Source organism: Mya arenaria, chromosome 15 (genome assembly GCF_026914265.1).
Source record: "Mya arenaria isolate MELC-2E11 chromosome 15, ASM2691426v1".
NCBI lineage: Eukaryota > Metazoa > Mollusca > Bivalvia > Myida > Myidae > Mya > Mya arenaria.
Genome location: NC_069136.1, coordinates 13087190 through 13105496, shown reverse-complemented (window position 1 = coordinate 13105496; position 18307 = coordinate 13087190). Strand labels below are relative to the sequence as shown.

General features: G+C 35.1%; 2 protein-coding genes across 2 annotated transcripts; both read right to left on the bottom strand.

Annotated features, from left to right (window-relative positions):
* Nucleotides 1–911: 911 nt before the first annotated feature.
* Nucleotides 912–12324, bottom strand: LOC128220725 (type-2 ice-structuring protein-like). Its single transcript, XM_052929226.1, has 2 exons — nt 11837–12324; nt 912–2042 (listed from the first exon to the last, which is right to left on the bottom strand). Exons 1-2 carry the CDS (start codon nt 12173–12175, stop codon nt 1656–1658), a joined length of 726 nt encoding a protein of 241 aa, XP_052785186.1. The 5' UTR covers nt 12176–12324; the 3' UTR covers nt 912–1655.
* A 4356-nt stretch (nt 12325–16680) lies between these two features.
* Nucleotides 16681–17052, bottom strand: LOC128219119 (type-2 ice-structuring protein-like). Its single transcript, XM_052926940.1, has one exon. The coding sequence runs from the start codon at nt 17050–17052 to the stop codon at nt 16681–16683; it is 372 nt and encodes a 123-aa protein (XP_052782900.1).
* Nucleotides 17053–18307: the final 1255 nt, after the last annotated feature.

Below are 18307 nucleotides of genomic sequence, written 5' to 3'. Positions count from 1 at the left end.
ACAATACCACAGACGAGACAAAGGCTCTAACAATACCACAGACGACCCCTAGGCTCTCACAATACCGGAGACGACCTCAAGGCTCTCACAATACCAGAGACGACCCAATGTGTTTCATATTAACGGAGACGACCTCAAGACACTCACAATACCAGAGACGAACTTAAGGCTCTCACAATACCGGAGACGACCCAAAGGCTCTCACAATACCGTAGACGACCCAAAGGCTCTCATAATACCGGAGACGAACCTAGTCTCTCATAATACCGGAGACGACCCCAAGGCTCTCACAATACCGGAGACGAACCTAATGCTCTTACAATACCGTAGAAGACCAAAAAGCTCTAACAATACCGGAGACGAACCCAAGGCTCTAACAATACCGGAGACGACCCAAAGGCTCTCACAATACCGTAGACGACCCAAAGGCTCTCACAATACCGTAGACGAACCCAGGACTCTCACAATACCGTAGACGACCCAAAGGCTCTTACAATACCGGAGACGAACCCAAGGCTCTCACAATACTGGAGACGACCCAAAGGCTCTCACAAATCCAGAGACGACTCAAAGGCTCTCACAATACGAGAGAAGACCCAAAGGGCTCTCACAATACCAGAGACCCAAGGGCTCACACAGTACCAGAGACGACCCAAGGACATTCACGATAGCGGAGACGACCCCAGGGCTCACCAGTACCAGAGACGACCCAAGGCTCTCACAATATGAGATCTTTTATAAAAAACAGACGAGCTACAAATACACAAGTTTGTTCATACATGTTTTTCTCAGCAAGAACTTTTTTACCAAATATAATTTATGGAAAATAGTGGCAAATCAAAAACAAGAACATAATATGTTTAAAATTTACCTTTATTGAAAATTGTAACACAAACATTAAAGGAGCAATGTATAAGGCTCCACAATGATTGTTATATATCCGTTTGAGTTATATAAGCAATGTATTTTAATTTTTGACGTTTAGCTTCTTTATGTAAACCAAAAAGTTCATTTGTCATGAATGTTTTAATAATGCATAACAGTGCACTTTATTTCTAATACTCTAATTTTTCTTGTTTTATTTATTTTATACCAAGATTAGCCTTCGTTTCTAGTAATCTTATTGTGTATCACAATATAAGAGCATTACTTTATGTTGTATGTATATCATTCATTTGATGAAATAGTTTTGTTTTGTAACTATAGTCTCCTGCAACTCATTCTTTGACCGGCAATTCATAATGTTATAATATCATGAAATGTATACAGTCAAAACTCGATATGTCGAAGTCACTGGGACAACGTATATGCTTCGAGATAAAGAACAATCGAGCAAACCGAAATTTAAAAAAAAAATGTTTAACTTAACCCAACACATTTTAAAAAAGTTCGACATAACCAGATCATCGATATAACATAGTTCGACATAGCGAGTTTCGACTTATATCGCATGTTTATCACAAGACTGCTGTGACGCCTTCTATTGCTATATTTAGTAACAACCATCTTACACCAAGTCCGAGATAAGTTGAATTGATGAGACTTTAATAAACTACCAAACTCAAACTCTATTGAACCGTATATATGTTCTAGAGAAATGAACGTATACTAATTTTATTCATACTTGACGTTCATATTTATTTCAGTTTCAACTTTCAGGCTATTTTCTCGCACACGTACCGATATGCGTGCATGCAATCCCAGTCATGCCACCCGTTGTAAGATATTACCCAGATGCCCATGCAAAGGTAAGTTTTAAGATATTCCCAGTCCTCGTAGCCCCACGCCTCCCCCGTCTCCCAGAGCCACGGATTCTTCGGGCTTGCTCTGCTCCCCCCTAGCCAGTAAAAGTTTGAGCCATACGTTTTTAGCAGGTCTTTCAAATACGTATTTTCGGTTTGGTCTTTGATCGAGGCCAGAGTCGCTCCCACGTCCATGCACCTGTCCCGGGCGGTGAACCAGTCCGAAGGCTCATCTGACACAAAGTACGAAGAGCCTTCGTTGCAATGCCATCCATCTCCACACACTTCTGCGTCCTGAAACTGAAAATATTTTTTCGTAAAGATAAAACAATATCTTTCGCTTAGCGATTTTTTCCAACATGGCCAACTTTGGAGAAATCCAGTGAAGCGAAAATGCCTAAAGAGTTATATAGGGAAAATGTGGTTAAACAGTTCTCACGAATTAGTGTTTGAACAGATCAACTTACTTAACACATATAATTTAGGGTAATTCTTGCCATTAAAGATGATGATTTTGTTTAAGTTGCATGATTGTTTACGTTTTGGTCCCTTTAAGGGTTTTGTTGGTCACCCAAAGTTACATTGAATTCAGAAGGAGCTAAAAATGTTTTGCTATTTAAGGTTATTTTTATAGACACTCGATCGCTTAGCTTCCAACGGATAACGATGCAGAATTGTTTTCTCTTTCAAATGCACTTTTTGAAAAAATGAATTTAAAAATATGTTTTGATCATTTTTGAACATTTATGTAAAATAAGTAGAAAATTGGTGCCAAGAAATTGTGTATTTAACTGTACGATAATTGTTTGAATGCCCCTCATGCGGCTTTTCACGGCAGGGTGACAAGTTTATGACTCTTTGGGTATGGCATGTGCAACAAAGGTTGTCATTTATAGTAATAAAATTATTGTATTTATAAATTTTATATCTATTCTCAATATAACTTTTTCGCTCCTTAATTCGATCTGAAAATAATTTGTGATTTATGCTTGCCTGCATTTTTTTGCTTATATCATTATTATTTAATTTAAAAAATGATACTTGATGTGAGGTAGATTACAAGTAACACTTTTCTTATAAAATATTAATGTTTCAGATTTAATTGGCAAAATTGGAAATAAATATTGGCTATGAAAGATAATAAATGAGGATATTGAAAGATAATAATTTGCATATCTTCATCGAGTCAACATGTTCATTAGTAATGCTAAGTGCTTTTTTAAATGTATGCACTTAACCCAACCTGTTTAAAATCATATCGTAAATAAGTATATTATGATTCAGCAAAAAAATGTGTTACATTAAATATGTTCAGCATGTTTTGGTAACGAATGCACTAGGTTTACATAACGTGTTCAAATGTCATTAAATCGACGAGCTTTGAAATAAAAAAGGTAGACCTGTCTGATTGACAATACATCGAATACAATATTTATATGAAAAGCTATAGAAGTCCATGAAGCCATATGATAAGGTAATACATCATGGTCACATGCATGTGCGAATCTTTTAATTATTTATTCCGTAGAACACAACTACATGAATTCGTTTTCAATTACAAAATTGCAACGAGCAATGTTAGAGAGCATGTTAATCCGGAAATGTGCAAATCATTGATTAAAATGTTAAATATGGATTATACTCTCCTTCATGCTTTTGATTGTTATAAATGTTTATACGTTGTCTAAACATACATGACATTTTAAATTGTTATCGTAAAAGACCGGTACTAAATGATAGCAACAGCAATTAATATTCCATTTCATCGCCTGCTTAGCGATTCATAGGTTAATCGCTACAATTTGCATTTTTCTAGTTGAGGCTTACATGAATAATACATGTTTGTATTATGAAACTGAAACTACTAGTTGTTTAAGTAGCGAACTGGCTGTAAATCGATATCAATATAATACAAACTGTCAAGTCGATGATAACATGTATAAAAACCGTACGTTGTATGAAGCTGAAGATATTTCAACACGCGTTACCGATTGATCAATATGTTAACAATTACAGTGCTTCCTCCGAGTATTTAAGTGTTTATGAAAATAAACATAAATAACGTACATGTAAACACCACTATTAGAAATTTACATTTTTTGTCCCTAAATGTATGCGGTTTTAAATCTAAGCTGCATTGCCCCGAATTCATTGATTTAGTAAACCAATATGACGTTTTTGATTTCATAGAAATCAAGGGTTATGATATAGTCACTAAAAAAATGAAAATCTATCGTTATTTATTCGCGCAAGTCAGGCGGTATTGCGCTTTTAGTTAAAAGTAATATATCTAAATAAATAACAATTGTAAACACTGATAGTAAGTTAGTTAATGGTTCTCCATAAGTAAAGAGCTAGTAAAAACATATACAGATATTTTATGTGGTGTAGTATATTTAGCACCTGAAAATTCGTTACATATAATAGAGGACTCTTTTTTAAATATAAAGAGCGATCTTGAGACGCTTTCTCACCAATACAATTATATTTGTATGTTAGGAGATTTTAATGCCAGAACTAAGTGTTTTGATGATTTAACTTTGGTAGATAAAGAATTTGCTGAAAGGCAATACTTTGAAGCAGTTTACGATGAGTTTCTAGGTGAACTTAGTAAGTTTGAAAACTGGGAAAATGTATTAATTAAACTCAATAATAGTGACAAATCCATTAATAATTATGGAAGAAGGCTTATCGACTTCCTTCAGCGAAATATTTTTTATTTTTTATTTTGAATAGACGAACACATGGTGATATGACAGGAAACTCCATCTGTAAATGCGTTGGTACAGTTGATTATTATATATGTACATCAAGCTTATTTAAGAATATAAACTGTCTTAAAGTCAATTTTATCCCATGCACACAACTCTGTTAGTTTGACATACAAGTTCGAAATGCAGGATAGCATGCATCAAAAATTCGTGCTAAGGTGCATTTGGCCTAACAAATTCCAGTAGTTGTAATAAATTGAAAGATCATGAACATAATATCAGTAAAGAACACTCAAAAACAATAAGCCATGTCTGTGTGGCATCGATCATGTTAAAAATGAGCATATAAAAAGTAAAAAGTAATATAATCAAGGATACATATGAAATTGTATTCAATTTTATCTTAGACAAAGGAACTGTTCCACAGTGTTGGACAACAGGTGTTATTAACCCTATCTATAAAAATAAAGGTGATCCTAGCCGTCCGGAAAATTATAGACCGATTATATATTATTAAGTTGCATTGTTAATTTATTTGCTTGTATAAAAATTAACCGCCTCGATAAATACGTTTAATCTAATAATATTATCGATGGCAGTCAAGTCGGTTTCAGAAAAGGATATTCAACGACGGACAACATGTTTATACTAAACCAGTTAATACAGTATTCGAATAACAGAAAAAAGAAACTATTGTGTGCATTTATAGACTTAAAGCAAGCATTTGATACGGTATGGTGATCTTACTTATGGCAAAAACTAATTAATACAAATACCAATGGACAATGTCTGCAACTTATACAGAACATATGTAGCAACATAAAATCGTGTGTTACTAAAGATTCCAAATACTCAAACTTCTTTCCAAGTAAAATTGGCGTCCGCCAAGGGGAAAATTTATCCCCGCTCGTTTTCTTGCTGCTTTCAAACGACTTGCACTCCTATTTCCCCAAAATATAATGAATGGCGGTGTTGATATTCAAGATCCTGCTCATTATGACAATATGCATACGTTCCTTAGATAATTAATTTTATTACATGCTGATGACACAATTATCTTGTCAGAGACAGAAATAGGACTACAAAATGCTATTAACAAGAGCAGTAATGTCAGGTGCGTCCAGGTTTCCTGGTTCATTGATTTGGCTGAAAAACGTCCTCGATTCGGTGAGTATTAACACTGTTTTCTATATGTTTCAACGATATATTTTATTAAAGCATTTGTGCACCGAATGAAGAGCAATTGTTTGTTTACGATGACGCTTGTTTTAGATGAAAATTATGTCTGTATTAAAATATCTCGTGAAAACAATGCACGTTCTTACTATGCTAACCGACTCACTCAGTGCACTTTATTCTTCAAAACTACGATTTAAAGCCATTTTATTTTGTGCAAACCTCATCCGATAGCCTGTTTTGGTCAATGATAGTATTGTTATTGTTTTCCGAGTGCAGATAGCCAGAGTTCGAGATGAATCGGCACATTTAAGGAAATGCTTACTGGTTCATTCTGTACATTTTTAAAACGCAGTTCATCCAGAATCATTCCTATGCCAGAATGCCTAGCATTACCTGTTGACCTACGGATAGAACTCTTTGATAAAACAATTATAACCTATTTTGTTATATGGTGCATAATTTTGGAGATTTGATAACAATAGCTTACTGGATAGGGTTCAACTTAAATACTTGAAATGAAAGCGATCAACACCAAACTACATGGTCTATGGCGAAACAGGCTTGAAACCTTTATCAATAGATATAGAAGAAAGAAATATAGGTTTTGGGGAAGACTACATACACTATACAATATTACACAAGAAAAAACTCTCATCACTGATATATAAAGTGATATATAACTTAGCACTTCCATTAGATGACAGAATAACAAAGAAAAAATATCCCTGGATATATAACATTAGAACGATTTTCATCAAATGTGGCCTGAATAACCTGTGGCTTTATCAAGAAGTAATACATCGCAAGTGGTTAAAAAACAATGTCAAGCAGAAGCTAATGGATTTATTTTTTAAATGATTGGTCGTCGAATACACAAAAAGCAAGCATCCGTATATTTTATAGAATAAAAAGGACTTTGGCTTTGAAAAGTATCTCACGAGATTTCCAAATAAACAATTATTTTCATTCATCAAATTCAGAACAAGAAATCATAGAATGTCTATTGAAATAGGCAATTGGCGTTGAATACCACTAAACGAAAGAGTGTGTACTTATTGCAATGATAAACTAGGAGACGAATTTCATTATGTAAATGTAAATACTTAGACAAAGAAAGAACAGCAACTAAAACCTTACTTTATTAGACAATCTCAATACAAATAAATTAGGAAAACTAATGAACACAAACAATAAGCCAAGACAAATAAATCTCTATAGATTTTTTAATATTATTCTTTCCAAAATTAAGTAACTACATGCAATTTAGTGAATTGATAGTATTTTTAGTGAAGTGCTGTATGTATATACATATTTAAATACCTAATTACACTTATTGAAATTTGTAATTATATGTTAATCAATGTCGATTTGCAGATTTTTCACAAACATATATGTATGACATGGGCTGTAGTATTAATTATTATAATTGTGTAAAAGATTATTACTCTAAAATTGTCGTAAAACGATGTTAGTTAAAAACAAGCTGTGATGTATTATTAACATGTCAGAAAAAACAAAATACTGGATTGAAAACCCTTTAACTTCCTATATTTTTGGTTCGGATAGGTGCTCTCATATATTCAGGGGTTTTCGTATGACTTTATAAGAACAGAACAGTATTATAACAGTATTTCGAGTTTATGGTATGAGTGAAAAAACGGTGATTAACTTGGATTGACTTGACTTGACTTTCCGAAATTTGACACCCAATTTTGTTTTGAAAAGGCTATGCATTTTTTTTTAAACTGTTTTCATAAGGGTGTGCAAAATGGCATACATTAACTGTTTTGTGAACGAATAATTATAGAATTAGATTGTTTAAAAAAGCGCATAATGGTTTCCGAGTTTAAATCACATTTCCTCCAACATCTAAAACAATCCCGTGTATCTTCACCTACATGTAGATATGTAGCGTTTCTCTTCTAGATTAATTATCGGGCCCCTAAGTCTCGAAACGTCTTAAATCCATTATGTATATCATAGCATTAAGCCTACACCCATTACTTTTGTTTTGGTATAATATGTGAAATATTTACATTCTTAAGACATTGGGAACTTAAGAAGCAAATAAACCTAAGTATTATCACCATTAGCTATTTTTTTAAATAATAACATTAATTTTAAGTAAGACTTTTGATAAAAGAAATAAGATGCTAAAAGGGGTCTGATATTGACTATTTATAATCAAAGCGCTGATAGCGCTGCGTAAACAGGGTTTTATACGGGTTTTCACCATAATGATTCACGATCATGTGTGTATTAATAAGGTGCTGATATGTAGCACAGCGAATCTAAGTGTCCCCGTGTAAAACAACCACAGGGGCCGCCCCAGGTTTATTGAAGCATGATGGTAAATGACAAATTAATATTTTATTGACAATAAAGTTTATGTCGCTGTCTAAGCAGGCAAACAAGGATGGATAATGTAACCAATCCCAGCATAACTCCATCCTATGATGTTACAATATAAGTTAGGCTTGCCAAGGATTTATTAACCAAAGAAATTAAATAGAAATTGGTTCAACATCCAGGGTGAATTTAAAATATACACTAAAACCGTTTCCGGTTGGTAATTAGATGTTGGCATTAACACAGACTATACTAATTATGAAATTGAAAACGATCCTTTTCAGGGCCACTGTTAAAGATTTAAATAGTATCTTACAATAATATAAACATTATTTATGTATTGCTCAACGTCAAGGTACTAAGTGACAGGCCGGGTCAAACTCGTATGGATGAAGGGAAAACGTAACACAAGCTTTGAATGAAAATAGGGCATTTATTAATGCCATAAAAGTGTTTTTACGAAATATCGTAAAATAAAACATAAGTGTCAATAGCATGTGTATAATAACATTTCCCGAAATACATTCCTGGGTGGAAAAACCGCCACAAGGAGAATCCTCCGCCGCCACCCAGAGAGACCGGACTGAGATTACTACGAGTTCAACCCAGGTCATGAATGCAAACGGACAAGGAAAGGCAGAAAAAGTTGAAATGATTAATGGTAAAACACTGGAAAACGAACAGACACAATGTGCTTACTGCATATTCAAATACATGATGTGGTCGAGAACATGAGAAAAATATAAAAACAAACAACAGAAATGCAATCCGACTGCGGCCATAAACCGTCAGTAATTGTATAGTATTATCCCAAATGAACATTTATAAGTGAAAGCATAAAGATGCGGCACTACCATCTAAATAAATAAAAAGAATAGATACAGTGATTGCGGCCTAGAACAACAAGGTGAAAACAAAGACATGAAAATAAAAACTGCGGCCTTTAACCGTCAGAGATTGTACAAAAATTGGCAAGAATGACCATTTGGCCATAGAGGCTGTCTGAGATCAAAGGTAAAAGAAGGTTTCATGACACTAAATAAAAACTGCGGCCTTCAACCGTCAGACTATAAACACAAAAACAAAAACGCAATACTTTAAGGCAAAATTTAACAGTTGTTGTAAAACATTTAGCACAGGTTTACCGCGGCCTTAAACTGTCGGTTAAACCAGTGTAATTCATAGAATAATATCAGTAAACATACAGGTACATAAAAAAGTCCACCGCGGCCTTAAACCGTCGGTAAAACCAATGTATCTTCAGTACTACATCAGTCAACGTACACATAAAAAAGAGCACCGCGGCCTTAAACCGTCGGGTTAACCAGTGTATCTTTAGAACTACAACAATGAACAACATATAAAAATGAGCACCGCGGCCTTAAACCGTCGGTGAAATGGTTCTAATGTTTATACAGCAAATAACAGCAGGAAAATGGAAATTGAAAAACCACCGCGGCCTTAAACCGTCGGTGAGACTGCGTTTATGCAAAGTGTAGTGTTAACCGATGGTAATGGCATTCAATATGCTGGGATACTTAAGAGTGATGAGTAGATCTGTTATATAGAACCGTCAGAACTAGTGGTCAAGACGGATATGAAATAAAGGGATGATCTGCTGCCTTTAACCGACAGATCAAAACCGTGTAAGTAGGAATGTAAGCATGAGGTGAGGGTTTCAACATGTGAGAGTTGACGTGTATTATAAGGAAGTAGCTGAATCCCGCTGGCCAGGTTATTGGATATGGAAAATAGTGATGCTGTTTGTGCACGTATAGCTGAAAATGAAACAGGTGGTAACCTGTATACCAGAAAAGGGAAGAAAAAAAAGAGCATTGAAAAGTGCGGTTTGAGGAAATAGGGTAAGAGGGCCTGAACTAAGCACAACGTAGTGTGCACCTGAAAACATGGGGGGGGGGGGGGTGATTTATGTTTGACCAGTAAAATTGGTTATACTGTGCCATGGTAATTTGACGGTGTCTCGTTTGCTTGAGAACTTGCAGTGGTAGGCTGCGTGGGACCCGCTGCAGAAACCACATATGTGAGGTTGCGGGCATTTGGCATTGCGACAAAGCGTTCTTTTGTTGAAATTCCAGCAGGTCTTGTCATGGATACGGTGGCTGTGCGAGCTATTGGTTGTATACACTGCTGTGAATTTGATAAAATCTGATGTCCAGGACTCTATGGTTATGATTTTCTTGGTGCGGGTGGAGGGTCGAAGTGTAAAGTTCGAGTGTTGATCGAGTTGAAATGAGAATTGGGGATCGCAGGTAGACGAAGGGAAAGAGGGTAGTAGAGAAGAGAAGTCGATGAATTTATTTCTCCAAATATCTTTGCAGATTGACCTCTTGATTTGGTTGAGGATGGATGTAGTAATTGGCTCAGTGTATTGAATGCCATTAAATGTCAGCTTGCTTGTGTGATTGGGACTGGCGTGTTGAAAATCATTAGTTATGGAATCATCAGAATCATAAGCACTGTCGATCTGCAAATGACGCGGGAGAGGTTGACTCAATGTCAGGCGATGTTGAGAGTGTGAAACAACTGGAATGAAAACAACCCTGTTCAAAAACGGCTATTCCGAGCACTCTTTAACCTTAACTCTCTTAAATGTTTTCCTTTCCTTTATCAAACAAACTGCTAATATATGTATATATATAATTTTTCTCTTACTTCCTTGTCATCAGATTATTAAAGCTGTCCTTCCACAAATTGACCATTTTTACATATTTCTAGATTCACCTCATTTTGGCATCAATGCCGGCCTTTGATTCAGTCAAATAAGATAAGACAAAATAGCTTGAACAGATCTCAATTGTTCGAAATAAAGGCCGAAAGTAATTGAATCTCGGTATGATAGAGTAAAATAGTTTTTTAAATAATTGAGTTCAGATGTTTAACATGGAAAACTTTTTTTTGTCCAAACCTTTAACTAAATCTGTTTGTTTTCTTTCCTGAATTGGCGCATTTTTTCTTTTGATCCTTATCATTATTTCACTATACATTTATACAACAGAAACACAGCTCGAAACATTACTGCGAACCGGTTTAGTAAATTATGCCACCACGTTGACAATCACACTCCCACGAAATCGATCGAACACCTCGGTTCTTTGCCTATGCTGTCATTCGGAACTCCTCGGCCATTTTTATCGAAAACAACCTCGGATGTATTTGGACGGTTTACAAACTCAAAAAGTGGTACGTTTAAGTCCGCTGCAAGTAGATCGCGTAGTAATTTTATTTAGCAGTTGAACTTTATGACTTAACTCTTTGGAATCTTAATGATGTTTGCAATAATTCAATTCACTGGCAATCAATTTAAACTAAGATCAATAAAACACTACGTTTAATTAATGACATAATTCAAAAAATTACGAACTACTTCAAATGATATACCGGCATACATCCGAGGTTGTTCTCGATAAAAAAGGCCGAGAAGCTCCGAATGCCTATACTGCATTACGACAAAATTTATGTCATTCGGAAATCCTCGCCCATTTTTATCGCAAACAAAACCTCAGATGTATTAGGAAGGTTTACATACCCAAAAAGTGGTACTAGTAGATCGCATAGTAATTTTATTTAGCAGTTAAACTTTATGACTTAGCTTTACGAATCTTAATTATGTTTGCAATAATGCGCTTCACTGGTAATCAATTAAAACTTAAATCAATAAATACAAGTCTAAAACACCACATTTAATTAAATATTTACGAACTACTGCAACCGATGTATCGGCATACATCCGAGGTTGTTGTCGATAAAAAAAAGGCCAAGAGCCCCGAATGAATTTATGTTAGCATTTTCAGCCTTCATAGTCTGTATAAAGAAAGAAACACACATCCTACATACCTGACTCGCTACAATTGTCCACGAGCCATCATTAAGCCATCGTTCTGTGCCCGTGCTACTGCGAGATATCAGTTCACAGGCACGTGTCTCTCCGTGATAACGAGCCGCATGACAACGTTCATCGTCCTCCTCGTGTTGCGCGCACAGCGTGGTGCACCTGACCAAAGAACGGGCCGTTGTTTTCGCAATACTGGTGCCCGTGATCTCCGAGCTATCTGTGTAGCGCTGGTATTCATGAGTTGAAATTTCACCGTTTGTACTCGTCCATAACTGCAGCAGCGACAGGCAAAACAGGGCAGCTTTCATGTTGACGTCTTTCTTCAGAGCGACCAACAGCATGAGAGCTGCAGTCGAGGACTTGTGATTTAATTGCCTCGCAACAACAAGTGTCGACTTCTCACATCGAAATCATCAACCGAGGATCTGCACCTGTTGTTAAGATTGCTATAGATCATTTACCGTTTCCAGAAAATCTGAATCGGTCGATAAACGAGCACAAATAAATGGTTCTGAACGTTTTCCGAGCAATGAATGCTATGATATTGGTCGACCAAAAGCTGGATTTATCCTGTATTTTTTATTCTACACTGCACAGCAAAAACAAAAGACCACACACAGACGCTGATACTTTAAAACAGATATTAGTTTGTGCCAAGAATCAGAAAGCATTTTTGAACAGCTTAAGATAAAAATATAAAAATAAATTCCACTATTTTTTCACTAACACGTGAAATGTTGTTGACACATTAATTTATTCTGTTTTGGTTTTAGGCTGCAGACTTTTATAACCGTATCTCGGAAATCCCATCGACAGATCGACATAACATTTTTAACAATTGACGAATTAATGCGCGCATGAGCGCATCAAACCCAGCGCGGTTTGAACTGCGGTGGTCACCGACCTAATTTACATTAACATTTACATCGAAAATACCGAGTAAGCAATGTGCTCTTATAACTACGGACTGCGTTCTACATATTAATTAGCTTGCTATAAGTAGCAGCGCTGTAATGAGTTTTCAATCTATGTTATGAGGTTAATGTAGTTCGAATAAGCTGCGTTTTGCGTAATATAACGCAATTGAAATTGTACAAAAAGCAATTATTTTAACATCGGCGAATTACAAAACGCAATATAATAAGCAAAATCCGCAAATAGCTTTAAAATGATCGCGTACTAAATCAAAATATACCCGTGTTTAGATTTTGCTTCGGCCGAGGACCGATAATATCTACATGTACAGTAGTTAAGAATAGAATGTGTTTCATCGCATTCGGACGGGTTTATTCCCCGGAAATAAACTCTGAGAAGTCGTTAAAACCCGGAAAATTATGGCTCGTATTATGATGCAATTAAATGCTCATAAGGCGTAAAATATCAATTCAAAATGTTTAAAAAGAAATTATAATACATGTACTACATTTTATCCTACAATCAGTTATTTTGGTGATTGTAGTTCATTTATATATATATTTTCTATATTTTAAATTGCCTAAATCAGCTATAACTTGACAATTTTTATTGAGATTGTTAGTTTTTTCTTGTGTTTGTAAAATGTGTGGCATAAAAATAATATCTTGTGTAAGTACATACAAACAACCTTTTAACCATTACTAAATGAATATTATACACTTTCACCAAACCGCATACGCCAGATTCTTCACCCCCTCATAAGTTTCGCCAGTGAAAAGAAATTCGGCTTTACTTTACAAAGGCAACTTTTTCAGACAAGTATAGCACTTATACCCGATTCAATGTTTTAACAATACATGTTCCAACTCCAACATCGATTTTTAAATAACAATAAAGAAGTTGCTTGCGCAAATATAACAATATGTGTACCCTAAATAACACACAGATATTACGGTGTATTTGGCTCCATTGTTTTGTCGAGTAAAACAAATATTAACTAAATCATAATTCTAAAAAAAAACAATTGTGAAAATTGCACTGTTGTTGTTCAAGAAGGGCTTTTTATGTGAAAATCATATTACAGTCAGTGATCATGTTAAAATTGCATTGAAACAGGTACATGTAAACTTCAAACGATGTTTGTACATTATAATTGCTTTCGAAATAATTTTATTTCATTTTGAAGTGTTAATTCCGCTGAAATAACTCGGTAAATATGAACATTTCTGATGTGCCAGCAAAGCAAGCCTCAATTACACTTTGTGTTCGTGGGAATTTAACTAACATCTTGTCCAATTGACCTATTTGTAGCCACGGCAATCTTCTATGAAGAACTACTGGCTCTCTAAATGTACAAAAATTGACCCACAGATATAGAAGATAAGTGGTTGTGGTTATGGTTATGTTGTAGTAGTAGTAGTAGTAGTAGTAGTAGTAGTAGTAGTAGTAGTAGTAGTAGTAATAGTAGCAGCAGCAGCAGCAGCAGCAGCAGCAGCAGCAGTAGCAGTAGCAGCAGTAGTAGTAGTAGTAGTAGTAGTAGTAGTAGTAGTAGTAGTAGAAGTAGTAGTAGTAGCTAAAGTGGTGGTAGTAGTAATAGAAGTTGTTGTTGTTCTTCTTCTAATTTTGGTTGTTGTTGTTGTTGTTGTTGTTGATGATGATGATGATGATGATGATGTTTTTGATGACTAAGATGACTTTATTATCATATGTTGTGGTGTAATTTCATGAAAAATAACATGAAACGCTAGCATAAAATGTTTGAAAAAACAACAAAAAAGGTTGAACGTCATTATGATTGCGATAATTTCTGACCCAACCGTTGATATTTTTTGTTCATAAAGCATAAAAATGCATCACATATCACATATCATTTATACTTGCAGAAAACACGCTGGTCTTCGCTAAGGGGCGCGTTTGTTTATAAAGCCACCAGAAGATGCCAACTTTTTTTTCACTTACTGGCACTTTGCGGAATTTTATATATTTTTTTGTTTCGACGCGACGTCAATAAATTATAAACTGTATTGTAGGCTGGGTTTATGTAAAAATACACTGTTTTTCAGTGAAATGAGGAGTGAAATGACAGCATTAAAATATCATTTGATAATATCACTACAAATTAACTAATGTCAGTTACGTCCTCAAGATTTAGTTATATATATTGTATATGTTTAAATTGAGTGATTCTTTTAAATAAACATAAATAACAGTTTATAAAACACAGAAAACAAGTTTATTTCCAAACATAGCATCACACATATATACATCAATGTCATAGTCTATGATAGTCCTTGATCATTTTTCTTTATTAAACAGTTGCTTGGCGGTTGATATAAGATTTTTAACTAGTTGATATTCTTTACAGTAACATAAATAGCAGCAAATGTTTAAACTTTTTTCAGATATATTGCGAATCCTTATACAACTATTTAACAGTTGACACTAAAACATATAATAATCATGAATGTAAAGTAATGAAATTCTTTCTCAGAGCAAATGTTTTATTCATGAAAATAAAGAGCTTCATCAACAAACCAGTATGTTCTGTATTCAGCAATTCTATGATTTTATACATATTTAGATGAGTACGATAACGTCGTAGAATATATTCAGATCTAATATTTGTATACAGGCTGCATTCAATCAAAAATGATATTCATCTTCTAAGACATTACAATGTGGACAAAGTTTTTGTTCGAAAACTGTATTATTCCACCTTCCAACTTTTATATTTATCTGATGCGAAGATAATCTGAACTACCATTTTAGCCAAATACTGCCGCCTAAAATCTGAAAATGAAATACCAGTCAACAATGTACACAAAGGGTAACACGCTTGGCCCCAGGGCCTTCATAATATCGGAGACGGCCCAAAAGGCTCTCACCATATGGGTGTGTTTTTTTTTTTAAAAACAGACGAGCTTAAAATACACTAGCATGTTTTTTACATTTCGCAGCAAGCACTATTGCACAAGACATGAATAATAGAAAATAGTGGCAAATCAAAAGCAAGAACAAGTGTTTAAAATTAACCTCTATTGAAAGAAAAAATAAAGGAACATTTTATACAATGAATTTAATATTGCCATGGTAAGTTCTTGGTAATTGTAAACTTTTCACTGATATCGCACGTTATTGAACGTTTACCTTGACAACATGGTGAAAAGCTGTACGTCACGTCATTCAAACACCCGCGCATTTATAATCCGTTTTATTTATGCAAATTGAACTTTTAATATTTAGCTTTTTTACGTAAACCTAAAAGTTCATTTGTCAAAGCTTTTTACTTCCATTTCTTAATTATGCATGATAGTGCGCTTTGTTTTTAATACCCTAATTGTTCTTGTTTAATTTTATTTTTATACCAAGATTAACCGTTTGTTTCTAGTAAACTTATTGTTTCTCACGATATAAGATCATTACTTCATGTTGTATGTATATCATTCATTTGATGAAATAGTTTTGTGTTGTAACTATAGCCGCCTGCAACTCATACTTTGACCGGCAATTCATTTAAATGTTATAATATCATGAAATGTATACAGTCAAAACTCGATATGTCGAAGTCACTGGGACAACGTATAAACTTCGAGATAACGAACACTCGAGCTAACCAAAAAAAACAAAAAACATGTCTAACTTAACCCAACACATTTGAAAAAGTTCGACATAACCAGATCATCGATATAACATAGTTCGACATAGCGAGTTTCGACTTATATCGCGTGTTTATCACAAGACTGTTGTGACGCCTTCTATTGCTCTATTTAGTTACAACCGTTTTACACTAAGTCCGAGGTAAGTTGTATTGATGAGACTTTGATAAACTACCAAACTCAAACTTTATTGAGCTCTATTTATAATTAAGAGAAATTTACGTATACGAATGCTATATTCAGTCATACAGTCATATTTATTTCAGTTTCAACTTTCAGGCTATTTTTTCGCACACGTACCGATGTGCGTGCATGCAATCCATGTCTTGCAACCCAATGCTAGATATTACCGAGATGCCCATGCAAAGGTTAGCTCTAAGATCGCTCCAGTTCTCATAGCCCCACGCCTCCCCCGTCTCCCAGAGCCACGGACCCCCCGAGCTCGCTCTGCTCCCCCCTAGCCAGTAGAAGTCTTCGCCGTACGTTTTTAGCAAGTCGTTCAAATACGTATTTTCGGGTTGGTCCTTGACGGAGGCCAGCGTCGCTCCCACGTCCACGCACCTGTCCCGGGCGGCGGACCAGTCCGAACGTTCAGCTGACACAAAGTACGAAGAGCCTTCGTTGCAATGCCATCCATCTCCACACATTTTTTGCGTCCGGAAACTGAAATTATTTTTTGTAAAGATTATAAGTATCTTCCATGGCCGAGAGTGTAAGATTCCGACCCGAGCGTAGGGTGCTTTGCGGAAACGAGGTTACCGAGTTTCCGCAAAACACCCCGTGCGAGGGTCGGGATGAATCTATCTTACACGAGCGGCTATGGTAGATGGTCTTTCTTCCACCTCAGTTAAAAAATAAGTAAAAATGTATTTTTTGCTGGAACTCTTTTGTGCTTAGTAAAAGGCATTGCGTATGGATATGCGATAATTCGTGGTTGTCATGGATATGCGCGCAGTGATTCAGATTATGTTAATAGTCAAATCGGTCTTTAAATAGTTCTAAGGAGAGTAAAGCATTTTTTTCTTGAAAGGTGCATGCAAATCTGTTTTATGGTGACAATTGAAGCGAGAAATAATTAATTAGCGTTCTAAATATTGCCACAAGACAAGGTTTCCATGATGCTACAGACGACAGTCTTTAACAAGGGAGGTAATTACAATGTGATGACCATTAAAAAGGAGTTCCATATGGGCATTTTATCTTCACCCGTGGGCAAGATAAGAATTTCTAGCATGATTAAATTAATGGATCTACTTATCTGAGGTGGGAGAAAAAACAATATCTGTCACTGTAACGAATTTCTTCCTACTATTTTTTTTTCCAAACCTTTAACTAAGTCTTTTATATCCTATATTGCCTCATTTCAAATCATCTTCTTTTTTTTATCCTTATCATTATTTCACTAAACATTTATACAACGGAAACATAGTATTTTTTTTCTCATTTATTTTGAACATAGATAATATAATAACTGAATGATAATCTCAAACACATTATAAATCAAAAACAGAATTATCTATATTGTTTCATATTTTCAGAATATCAAAAACTAATCACGCAAGCGCAAAAAACAAAACACACACACACGCACACACACACGCACGCACCCACGCGCACACGCACGCACATACGCACACTTACACTTCCCCTTCACTTATTGATGATTTTACTATATGTGGTTGTGTAAAAAAAAAGGAAAAAAGGAATCTATACTATTTATATGCATTCTGGTTCTGTATACAATCGGTATCTTAAAATTGATTATAATTTTAATACATTCCATTTGAGAGTGTGGTAATCATATATATCGTTTTGCATTGCGATATCTCCTTTTGTCTGAGAGTTAAGTATTGTAAATAGGCATTGAATGATGGGATAGTGTTTCGGTATTTCATTGAGAAT

What these genes read in the sequence shown, in the direction of transcription:
- LOC128220725 (XM_052929226.1), bottom strand. Translation starts at nt 12,175, where the DNA reads ATGCTGTTGGTCGCTCTGAAGAAAGACGTCAACATGAAAGCTGCCCTG. An exon ending in GGACAATTGTAGCGAGTCAG is followed by an intron (nt 2,043 to 11,836) that starts GTATGTAGGATG and finishes AAATATTTTCAG; the next exon opens with TTTCAGGACGCAGAAGTGTG.
- LOC128219119 (XM_052926940.1), bottom strand. Translation starts at nt 17,052, where the DNA reads ATGTGTGGAGATGGATGGCATTGCAACGAAGGCTCTTCGTACTTTGTG.